At 41.0% G+C, this 12,914-nt stretch overlaps 1 protein-coding gene across 8 annotated transcripts in view; it reads right to left on the bottom strand.

The window, feature by feature from the left end:
- CEP63 (centrosomal protein 63) overlaps positions 1 to 12,914 on the bottom strand; it is a 129,798-nt gene that overhangs the window by 30,115 nt on the left and 86,769 nt on the right. For 6 of the 8 annotated variants that reach the window (XM_054681064.1, XM_054681074.1, XM_063807203.1 and 3 more), the window contains one exon: positions 10,234 to 10,454. The exons of the other annotated variants lie outside the window; for them this stretch is intronic. In XM_054681064.1, coding sequence (XP_054537039.1) covers positions 10,356 to 10,454 — 99 coding nt within the window. In that variant the 3' untranslated portion in view covers positions 10,234 to 10,355. Of the gene's footprint in view, positions 1 to 10,233; positions 10,455 to 12,914 lie in introns of those variants that run through there. 8 annotated transcript variants of the gene reach the window in all.

Raw genomic sequence — 12,914 nt, 5'->3', positions numbered from 1 at the left:
CCCACAAGAGAAGGCAGGAAAGATCTAAAATTGACACCCTAACATCACAATTAAAAGAATTAGAGAAGCAAGAGCAAACACATTCAAAAGCTAGCAGAAGGCAAGAAATAACTAAGATCAGAGCAAAACTGAAGGAGATAGGGACACAAAAATCCCTTCAAAAAATCAATGAATCCAGGAGCTGGTTTTTTGAAAAGATCAACAAAATTGATAGACCACTAGCAAGACTAATAAAGAAGAAGAGAGGAATCAAATAGACGCAATTAAAAATGATAAAGGGGGCCGGGCGCGGTGGCTCACGCCTGTAATCCCAGCACTTTGGGAGGCCGAGGCGGGCGGATCACGAGGTCAGGAGATCGAGACCATCCTGGCTAACACGGTGAAACCCCGTCTCTACTAAAAATACAAAAAATTAGCCGGGCGTGGTAGCGGGCGCCTGTAGTCCCAGCTACTTGGGAGGCTGAGGCAGGAGAATGGCGTGAACCCGGGAGGCGGAGCTTGCAGTGAGCCGAGATCGCGCCACTGCACTCCAGCCTGGGCGACAGAGCGAGACTCCGTCTCAAAAAAAAAAAAAAATGATAAAGGGGATATCACCACCAATCCCACAGAAATACAAACTACCATGAGAGAATACTATAAACACCGCCATGCAAAAAAACAAAACAAAACAAAACAAAAAACCCTAGAAAATCTAGAAGAAATGGATAAATTCCTGGACACATACACCCTCCCAAGACTAAACCAGGAAGAAGTTGAATCTCTGAATAGACCAATAACAGGCTCTGGAACTGAGGCAAAAATTAATAGCCTACCAACCAAAAAAAGTCCAGGACCAGATGGATTCACAGCCGAATTCTACCAGAGGTACAAAGAGGAGCTGGTACCATTCCTTCTGAAACTATTCCAATCAATAGAAAAAGAGGGGATCCTCCCTAACTCATTTTATGAGGCCAGCATCATCCTGATACCAAAGCCTGGCAGAGACATAATAAGGAAGAGGGAATTTTAAACCAATATCCCTGATAAACATTGGTGCAAAAATCCTCAATAAAATACTGGCAAACCGAATCTAGCAGCACATCAAAAAGCTTATGTGCCATGATCAAGTTGGCTTCATCCCTGGGATGCAAGACTGGTTCAACATATGCAAATCAACAAACGTAATCCATCACATAAACAGAACCAACGACAAAAACCACGTGATTATCTCAATAGATGCAGAAAAGGCCTTGGACAAATTTCAACACCACTTCATGCTAAAAACTCTCAGTAAATTAGGTATTGATGGAACATATCTCAAACTAGTAAGAGCTATTTATGAGAAACCCACAGCCGATACCATACTGAATGGGCAAAAATTGGAGGCATTCCCTTTGCAAACTGGCAAAAGACAAGGATGCCCTCTCTCACCACTCCTATTCAATATGGTGTTGGAAGTTCTGGCCAGGGCAATCAGGCAAGAGAAAGAAATAAAGGGTATTCAATTAGGAAAAGAGGAATTCAAATTGTCCCTGTTTGCAGATGACATGATTGCATATTTAGAAAACCCAATCATCTCAACCCAAAAACTCCTTAAGCTGATAAGCAACTTCAACAAAGTCTCAGGATACAAAATCAATGTGCAAAAATCACAAGCATTCCTATACACTAACAACAGACAGAGAGCCAAATCATGAGTGAACTCCCATTCACAATTGCTACAAAGAGAATAAGATACCTAGGAATCCAACTTACAAGGGATGTGAAGGACCTCTTCAAGGAGAACTACAAACCACTGCTCAACGAAATAAAAGAGGACACAAACAAATGGAAGAACATTCCATGCTCATGGATAGGAGGAATCAATATTGTGAAAATGACCATACTGCCCAAGGTAATTTATAGATTCAATGCCATCCCCATCAAGCTACCAATGACTTTCTTCACAGAATTGGAAAAAAATACTCTAAAGTTCATATGGAACCAAAAAAGAGCCCTCATAGCCAAGACAATCCTAAGCAAAAAGAACAAAGCTGGAGGCATCACTCTACCTGACTTCAAACTATACTACAAGGCTACAGTAACCAAAACAGCATGGTACTGGTACCAAAACAGATATATAGACCAATGGAACAGAACACAGCCCTCAGAAATAACACCACACATCTACAACTATCTGATCTTTGACAAACGTGAGAAAAACAAGCAATGGGGAAAGGATTCCCTATTTAATAAATGGTGCTGGGAAAACTGGCTAGCCATATGTAGAAAGCTGAAACTGGATCCCTTCCTTACACCTTCTACAAAAATTAATTCAAGATGGATTAAAGACTTAAATGTTAGACCTAAAACCATAAAAACCCTAGAAGAAAACTTAGGCAATACCATTCAGGACATAGGCATGGGCAAAGGCTTCATATCTAAAACACCAAAAACAATGGCAACAAAAGCCAAAATAGAAAAATGGGATCTAATTAAACTAAAGAGCTTCTGCACAGCAAAAGAAACTACCATCAGAGTCAACAGGCAACCTATAGAATGGGAGAAAAATTTTGCAACCTACTCATCTGACAAAGGGCTAATATCCAGAATCTACAAAGAAGTTATAAAAATTTACAAGAAAAAAACAAACAACCCCATCAAAAAGTGGACAAAGGGTATGAACAGACACTACTCAAAAGAAGACATTTATGCAGCCAAAAGACACATGCATAATTGCTCATCATCACTGGTCATCAGAGAAATGCAAATCAAAACCACAATGAGATACGATCTCACACCAGTTAGAATGGCAATCGTTAAAAAGTCAGGAAACAACAGATGCTGGAGAGGATGTGGAGAAATAGGAGTGCCTTTACATTGTTGGTGGGAGTGTAAATTAGTTCAACCATTGTGGAAGACAGTGTGGTGATTCCTCAAGGGTCTAGAACTAGAAATACCATTTGACCCAGCAATCCCATTATTGGGTATATACCCAAAGGATTATAAATCATGCTACTATAAAGACTCATGCACACATATGTTTATTGTGGCACTATTCACAATAACAAAGACTTGGAACCAACCCAATGTCCATCAATGATAGACTGGATTAAGAAAATGTGGGACATGTACACCATGGAATACTATGCAGCCATAAAAAAGGATGTGTTCATGTCCTTTGCAGGGACATGGATGAAGCTGGAAACCATCATTCTCAGCAAACTATCACAAGGACAGAGAACCAAACATTACATGTTCTCACTCATGGGTGGGAGTTGAACAGAGGGAACACTTGGACACAGGCTGGGGAACATCACACACTGGGGCCTGTAGGGGGATGGGGGACTGGGGGAGGGATAGCATTAGGAGAAATACCTAATGTAAATGATGAGTTGATGGGTGCAGCAAACCAACATGGCACATGTATACCTATGTGGCAGATCTGCACGTTGTGCACATTTACCCTAGAACTTAAAGTATAATTTTTTTAAAAACCCATCCACTGTAGTTATAATTTCCTTTTCCTTCTTTTCTGCCAGTTTTTTTCCCTGAGGCTATATTATTAGTGGCATATAATTTAGAATTTTATATCTTCTGACAGATGGACACTTTATCATCATTAAATCCTTTTTTATTTGATCATGCTTTTTATCTTAAAGTCTGCTGTTTCTATTTCTGGTTTAAAAAAATGTTTGCATCATGAATGTGTATTGAGTTCTGTCAAATGCTTTTTCTGCATTAAAGTGATTATATAATTTTCGTTTGCTTGTTTGTTTGTTTGCTTTTTGAGACAGAGTTTTGCTCTTGTTGCCCAGGCTGGAGTGCAATGGCGCCATCTCGGCTCACTGCAACCTCTGCCTCCTGGGTTTAAGCAATTCTCCTGCCTCAGCCTCCTGAGTAGCCGGGACTACAGTGCCCACCACCATGCCCGGCTAATTTTTGTATTTTTTAGTAGAGACAGGGTTTCACCATGTTGGCTAGACTGGTCCCAAACTCCTTACCTCAGGTGATCCACCGCCTTGGCCTCCCAAAGTGCTTGGATTACAGGTGTGAGCCACCGCGTCTGGCCCATATAATTTTTTATTTCGTTAATGTGGTATATTGATTTCTTATTGCTGCTGTAACAAACTACCACAGAGCTAGTGACTTAACACAAATTTATTGTATATTCAAAAGTACAAAATGAGGTTCTCTGGGCTATACTCAGGGTGTTAACAGGACTGTGTTCTTTCCTGGAAGGTCTATGGGAGAATTAGTTTTTGTATTTTTTACAACTTCTAGAGGCTGCCTGCATTCCTTGGCTCATGGCCCCCATCCATCTTCATAACCACCAATGGCCAGTGGAGTCCTTCTCATACCACATCACTCTGATACTCTTCTGCCTCCCTCTTCCACACTTGGGTCCCTGTGATTACATGAGACCCAACTAGGTAATTCATGATAATCTGCATATTTTAAGGTTAGCTGATTAATTACATTGGCTACCTCAATTTCCCTTTGGCACCTTAATTTCCCTTTGACATGCAAGATAATTACAGGTGGCAGGGATTATTAGGGCATAGATATTTTTGGAGGGCTGTCGTTCACATGTGGTGAACTCTATTTTTTCTCAAATGTTATATCAACCTTGAATTCATATGAGATAAACCCCATATTGTCATGATGTATTAAGCTTGTTCTTTATTAATAGACTTAATTTGCTAATATTTTGTTAATGACTTTTGCATTTGTGTTCATGAGGAATATTTGTCCATAAATTTCTTTTTTAATAATGTCTTTGTCAGCTTTTGGTATCATGGTTTTGCCAGCCTAAGAGAAAAAGTTGAAAAGAATTCTCTTCTACTTTCTACATGAATTTAGTTATGGTTGGTATTATTTCTGTTTGTCTGTGTGTTTGTTTTTAAACAGCTTTATTGGGATGTAAATTTTAGATCATAAAATTCACTCTGTGTAAGTGCACATTTTAATAATTTTTGTAAATTCTTAGAATTGTACAGCCATCACCACAATCCAGTTTTAAAACATTTCAGTTACCCCAGAAAGCTTCCACATACCCACCCACAGCCCCAGGCAACCACTACTTTATAGATTTGCCTTCCTGACTTTATATAAATGGATTCATACAATATATAATCTTTTGGCTTCTTTTACTTAGCATTTTTTTTTTTTTTGAGGTGGAGTCTCACTCTGTCACCCAGGCTGGAGTGCAATGGCACAATCTCAGCTCACTGCAACCTCTGCCTCTCAGGTTAAAGCGATTCTCCCGCCTCAGCCTCCCCAGTAGCTGGGATTACAGGCACCCACCATCATGCCCAGCTAATTTTTGTATTTTTGTAGAGATGGGATTTCACCATGTTAACCAGGCTAGTCTCAAACTCCTGACCTCAGGTGATCCACCTTGGCCTCCCAAAGTGCTGGGATTACAGGAATGAGCCACCACGCCCAGCCCTTAGCGTGTTTTGGTGTTTCATCCATGTTGTAGCATGTATGAGTACTTCATTCCTTTGTATTGCTATATAGTATTATTTGCATGGATATACTATTTTTTATTCATTTACCAGTTGATAAACATTTACATTTTGGCTATTATGAGTAATGCCACTATAGACATTCGAATGATGTCTTTATATCAACATACAAATATGGATATATATTCTCACTTCTAGGTACCCAGCAGTAGAATTACTGTGTTGAATATATAAAGAACTCTTACCCTTTCATAATAAGAAAATAAACAACCCAATTAAAAACTGCGCAGAAGGTTTGAATGTACATTTCACCAAAGAAAACATATGAATGGCTAATAAGCACATGAAAAGGTGCTCACTTTAGTCATTATGGAAATGCAAATTAATACCACAATGCGTTATCAGTACACACCCACTAGAATGGTTATAATCTAAAAGACTAATAGCTATCAAGCATTGGTGAGGATGTGGTTAAATTGAAACCCTCAAATGTTGCTGATGAGAATATAAAATAGCTTAGCCACTTTGGAAAACAGCTTGGTATTTTTAAAAGTTAAACATAAACCCAGCAATTCCTGGGAAAGCACATTATTCCCGGTAAAGTGCAAAAACCAGCTCTGCATAAACCAAACCTACCCCAAAGACAACATATAAGTTACCTGGTAAGGTTCTCATTTACTGGTTGCAAATTTCATGTATGGTGTTGCCTTATATACTTCTTATAATACATGAAATCACACTATGTGTTGTTTGTGAATATGTATACATACAAAAATATGGTTGTCAAGTGTTAACACCATCACCAGGAGAGCAGTTGTTTCTGCTAAAGAAATGGTGTGGGGGCCAGGTGCAGTGGCTCACGCCTGTAATCCAGCACTTTGGGAGGCCAAGGCAGGTGGATCACTTGAGGTCAGAAGTTCGAGACCAGCCTAGCCAATATGGTGAAACTATGTCTCTACTAAAAATACAAAAATTAGCCAAGTGTTAAACTAAAGGGCTTCTCCACAGCAAAAGAAACTGTCATCAGAGTGAACAGGCAACCTGCAGAATGTGAGAAAATTTTTGCAATCTACCCATCTAACAAAGATCTAATATCCAGAATCTACAAGGAACTTAAACAAATTTACAAGAAAAAAACAACCCCATCAAAAAGTGAGGAAAGAATATGAACAGACACTTCTCAAAAGAAGATATTTATGTAGCCAGCAAACATGAAAAAAAGCTCAGCATCACTGATCATTAAAGAAATGCAAATCAATCACAGTGAGGGCTGGGCATGGTGGCTCACGCCTGTAACCCCAGTACTTTGGGAGGCCAAGGTGGGCAGATCACTTGAGATCAGGAATTCAAGACCAACCTGGTCAACATGGTGAAACTCCATCTCTACAAAAATACAAAAATTAGCCGGGCATGGTGGTGCATGCCTGTAGGTCCAGCTACTCAAGAGGCTAAGGCAGGAGAATCATTTGAACCCAGGAGGCAGAGGTTGCAGTGAGGTGAGATCACACCACTGCACTCCAGCCTGGGTGACAGAGCAAGACTCCATGTCAAAAAAAAAAAAAAAAAAAAACACAAGTCAGACTGACGATTATTAAAAAGTCAAGAAACAATAGATGCTAGCGAGGCTGTGGAGAAATAGGAACGCTTTTACACTGTTGGTGGTAATGTAAATTAGTTCAATCATTGTGGAAGATAGCATGGTGATTCCTCAAGGATCTAGAACCAGAAATACCATTTGACCTAGCAATCCCATTACTAGGTATATGCTCAAAGGAATTTAAATCATTCTACTATAAAGACACATGCACACACGTTTATTGCAGCACTGTTTACAATAGCAAAGACATGGAACCAACCCAAATGCCCATCAATGATAGACTGGATAAAGAAAATGTGGCACATATACACCATGGAATACTATGCAGCCATGAAAAGGAATGAGATCACGTCCTTTGCAGGGACATAGATGAAGCCAGAAGCCATCATCCTCAGCAAACTAACACAGGAACAGAAAACCAAACACTGCATGTTCTCACTCACATGTGGGAGTTGAACAATGAGAACACAGGGACACAGGGAGGGGAACAACACACACTGAGGCCTGTCGCGGGGGTGGACGGAAAGACGAGGGAGAGCATTAGGACAAACAGCTAATGCATTTGGGGCTTAAAACCTAGATGATGGGTTGATAGGTGCGGCAAACCACCATGGCACATGTATACCTGTGTAACAAACCTGCACATTCTGCACATGTATTCCAGAACTCAAAGTAAGAAAAAAAAAGTTAAAAATAAAAAATTAGCCAGGCATGGTGGCGCACACTTGTAGTCCCAACTACTTGGGGAGGCTGAGGCATGAGAATTGCTTGAACTCGGGAGGTAGAGCTTGCAGTGAGCCAAGATTGCACCAGCCTGGGTGACACAGCCAGACTCCATCTCAAAAAAAAAAAAAAAAAAAAAAAAAAGTGGATTAGAAAAGGCCACAAAAAAGTTTTTGGTAAGCTTTTTTTCCATACAAGTGTGAAACATATATGATGAAATGTTGACATTTGTTAAATCCAAGAGAAAAAATCATCCATGCTACTATTTTTTAAAAAGAAGCTTTGCCTAACCCAGGGTCACAATTTTCTCCTATTTTTTTTTCCTAGAAGTTTTTTGGCTTTGGTTCTTTATAGATGGCACTCTATTGCAAAAACAGCCCCATTCTGGTTGAAGGGACATATGATGGGTGGCCAGTTTCTGTGGCTCCAGTCTTGTTTGGAGCCCTGCAGACAAGGGGAGATGGCTCTCCTCCTGCTGGGCCCCCACTCCCTTTCCTGGGAATCTTAACTGCAGTAATGCATCATGGTCCCAGGACATCTTTACTACGCCAACACTAGTGTGAGCAGAGGTTACAAACTTTACTGTTTGGCCTGCGCAGTGGTGTTTTTTGTTTCTTTAAGTTAATTGGTGCTAACATTTGAAAACCAGGAAAATGGCATTAAAAAATTGAGCAGCCAGCTTTTCCTGAGAAGCCCGTGAACACAGGGAGCCAAGTTTTAGTTCCTCCCTTTGGATGGGCTGGCTCTCCAAGTCACCCCATGCGTGCCCCTCTATTGTCTCCCAGACCCCGAGGCCAGGGTCAACTTCCTGCCCTGATGCCTTCCTACAGCTGCCCTCTTGGGTGGCTGAAGTTACATACGGAGTTCCATCTACAGCATTTTTATTGTCTTCCCTTTTCAGCATCTCACCTGGCCTTGTGACAGCCTTGATGAATTAGGATCATAGTCCACATTCTGCATATGAAGAAACTGCCCAAGGGCATACAGCTGCTAAGTGGCAAGCTGGCTTTGAGGCCCTACCTCTCCGCTCTCAGTCTCATTTCACTGGGCCTCATTGCCCTGGGCACTGGGGCTTCAAGCATTGGTGATGCAAATTGCTAAGGGCACAGGTGTGTTACTAGTCCTGCCATGCGCACTTGTCAGAGGTTCTTGGAGCAGGAAGGGAGCTGGCATCTGTGTCTTCTGTGCTGGCATCTTCAGGGAATAGCAGGAACTCAGTCTTCTAAGATGAGGGGTTTGCTTGATTAATGTTTGATGAATGAATTAATAAATGGATAAACTGTCATTCTGAGTAGCCCATGTATGTTTAAGCATTAATCAAAATAAATTTCAACTGCAGAAATATTTTAGTGGAAGCATAAAAGAAGAAGAGAAAGGTCTGGCCTGCAATGTCCCAGAAACCATACCAGGGCTTCACCACCAAGGCTCTTTCATCCAAAGGCCCAACATTCAAGAGAAGACTTCCCGTGAAAAGCATAAACAACTATATTTACACCTGTGGGGTAAACTGGAGAGAATTTAAGGGGGCTTACATGTAAAAGTCATTGCATTTCTCTGCAATATGTAATTATGATGATGAAAATAAAATGCAAGTATTAAGAAATATTGCATTTATATGAAACTTCTAATACAATCTTTGCAAAAATATTTGATGAAAATCCTATGGCCCAGCACAGTGGCTCAAGCCTGTAATCCTAGCACTTTGGGAGGCCTAGGGTGGATTGCTTGGGCCCAGGAGTTCGAGACCAGCCTGGGCAACATAGGGAAACCCCATCTCTACAAAAAATTTTAAAAATTAGCCAGATGTGGTGGCAGACACCTATAATCACAGCTACTCAGCAGGCTAAGGTGGGAGGATCACCTGAGGCCAGGATGCCTAAGCTGCAGTGAGCCGTGATTATGCCAATGCACTCCAACCTGGGCCACAGAGTGAGACCCTGTCTCCAAGGAAAGAAAGAGAAAAGGAAAGAAAGGAAGAAAGGGAGGGAGGGAGGGAGAAAGAGGGCCACAGAGTGAGACCCTGTCTCCAAAGAAAGAAAGAAAAAAGGAAAGAAAGGAAGAAAGGGAGGAAGGGAGGGAGGGGGAAAGAGGGAAGCAAGGAAGGAAGGGAGGGAGGAAGGAAGGAAGGAAGGAAGGAAGGGAGGGAGGAAGGAAGGAAGGAAGGAAGGAAGGAAGGAAGGATGGAAGGAAGGAAGGAAGGATGGAAGGAAGGAAGGAAGGATGGATGGATGTAAGGAAGGAAGGAAGGATGGAAGGAAGGAAGGGAGGGAGGGAAAGAGGGAAGAGAGAGAGAGACAGGGAGGGAGGGGAAGGGGGATGGAGGGAGGGACGGAGGGATGAAGGAAGGAAGGAAGGAAGGAAGGAAGGAAGGAAGGAAGGAAAGAGTTATCTTAAGCTTTCTAGCATGAAAATTCCTGATGTTTTTAGTGACAGTCTTTAAATTCTTCATAGTCCGTATTGATGAGAAGCTTTGGCAAAATAGTGTTAATTTTCTTTACAATATTTATTTGAAAATTCCAACAGTACAGATTGTATATAAAGACTCTAATTGAGATTCTTGTTTCATTGACAAATTGTTAAAATTCTTAACTGCCAGTGGTGGTAGCTCACACTTGTAATTCCAGCACTTTGGGACACTGAGGCTGGCGGATTGCTTGAATCCCGAAGTTCAAAACCAGACTGGACAACATGGTAAAACCCCATCTCTACAAAAAAAAATACAAAAAATTAGCCAGGTGTGGTGGCACGTGCCTGAAGTCCCAGCTACTCAGGAGGCTGAGGTGGATCAGTTGAGCCCAGGAGGTGGAGGTTGCAGTGAGCCGTGACTGCACCACTGAACTCCAGCCTGGGTGACAGAGTGGGACTCCATAACCAAAAAAAAAAAAAAATCTTAGCAATATTATGGATAAATTTTGAATCTAATCAAATATTTTTAGATCCAGTGTTAAAAAATAATGAGAAACGCTAATTTGAAGAATTATATTTCTTGTTGGAGCAGGCACCCTGTAACTTGGCATGAGAGGCAGCAGAGCATGCCAGCAGCAGACAGACATAATTGTCTGACACATCACTAGATAATACTTTTGGCCTTGTTTGTAGTGTTTAAGTTTAGGTCAAGGATCCAAAATGCATCTTGAGATTTCAGAAAGACTCAGAAACTGTTGGATTGCTTTGTAAAAACAGATTTGGGACTGCTGTCTAGAGCTGTGCCCACCTGAGCTCTGTCTGGTCTCCCTGCAGAAGCCGCTCCTCCATCTCTCTTCTCACCCCAGTCCTAAGGAGCTGCACTTCGGCAGTGAGCAATTATCTTGGAGCACACAGAGCACCAGCTCTTCCAATAGTGCTATAGGCCCCTTGTCCACAGAGGACAGTAGCATACTCTGCAACTCTGCAGAGGAAATGGCTGAGTGGTCCAGCTTCTCCCTGATCATGTGCAGCCAGCCCACGAGGCTGCATGTCAAGCATTGGGATTGTGACCTACAGAGACTGTAGTGTGCTTGTTCAAACCTGGTCTTCTTCCAAGAAGCCCCAGGAGAAGAGCACTCACCATCCCAGGCTTGCCCTAAATGCTGTCCTAAATGCTGAGGGCTTCCAAAACCTCAGGGCCTAACTCTAACACAGGTAGAATGCTCTGATCTGTCAGATGCAGAACAATAGTTCTCCAAAATTCCAAAAAGTATGTCATGAATAAAAAAAATTAATATTACCTTGCTTGGGTAAGTTGATTTATTATCTCAGCCCATTTAAAGGCTAAGCTCTTAGCCAGAATACCCAAAGCAACCCTAAGCAAAAAGAACAAAGCCAGAGGCATCACACTATCCAACTTCAAACTATACTACAAGGCTACAGTAACCAAAACAGCATGGTACAGGTGCAAAAACAGACACATAGACCAATGGAATAGAATAGAAAACTCAGAAATAAAGCCACATGCCTACAGCCATCTGATCTTCAACAAAGTCAACAAAAATAAACCATGGGGAAAGGACTTCCTATTCAACAAACAGTGCTGGGATAGCTGGCTAACCATATGCAGAAGATTGAAACTGGACCCTTACCTTTCATTGTATACAAAAATTAACTCAAAATGGAGTAAAGAGTTAAATGTAAAATTTCAGATTATAAGAAACCTAGAAGAAAGCCTAGGAAACAGCATTCTGGACATCAGCCTAGGCAAAAAATTTATGACTAAGTCCCCAAAAGCAATGGCAACAAAAACAAAAATTGACAAGTGGGACCTAATTAAACTAAAGAACTTCTGCACAGCAAAAGAAACTATCAACAGAGTAAACAAAATGGGAGAACATATCCTCAAACTAAACAATCTGACAAAGATTTAATATCCAGAATCTATAAGGAACTTAAACAACTCAACAAGCAAAAAGCAAACAACCCCATTAAACAGTGAGCAAAAGAGATGAACAGACACTTCTCAAAAGAAGACATACAAGCAGTCAACAAATATATGAAAAAATGCTCAACATCACTAATTATCAGAGAAATGCAAAAGAAAACCATACTGAGATAACCATCTCACATCAGTCAGAATGGCTATTATCAAAAAGTCAAAAAAACAACAGATGCTGGTGTGGTCACAGAGAAAAGGGAATGCTTTATACACTGTTGGTGAGAATATAAATTAGTACAGCCACTGTGGAAAACAGTTTGGAGATTTCTCAATGAACTTAAAACAGAACTACCATTTGACCCAGCAATTCCATTACTAGGTATATATATAAAAGAAAATAAATCATTCCACCAAAAAGACACATAAACTCATACGTTCAGCATTACACCATTCACAATAACAAAGACATAGAATCAACCCAGGTGCCCATCAATAGTGGATTAGATAAAGAAAATGTGGTACATATACACCATGGAATACTACATAGCCATAGAAAAGAACGAAATCATGTCCTTTGCAGCAACATGGATGCAGCCAGAGGCCATTATCCTAAGCAAGATAAGGCAGGAACAGAAAACCAAATACTGTATGTTCTCTCTTACAAGTGAGAGCTAGACATTGGGTAGTAACGGACATAAAGATGGCAACAATAGACACTGGGGATAGAAAGAGGAAGAAGGGAGGGGAGCAAGGGTTGAAAAACTGTCTATTGGATACTATGCTCACTACCTGGGTATTGGGATCATTCATATCCCAA

This window comes from Pan troglodytes, chromosome 2, assembly GCF_028858775.2.
Source record: "Pan troglodytes isolate AG18354 chromosome 2, NHGRI_mPanTro3-v2.0_pri, whole genome shotgun sequence".
Classification (NCBI taxonomy): domain Eukaryota; kingdom Metazoa; phylum Chordata; class Mammalia; order Primates; family Hominidae; genus Pan; species Pan troglodytes.
This window is presented reverse-complemented; position numbering and strand designations above follow the sequence as displayed.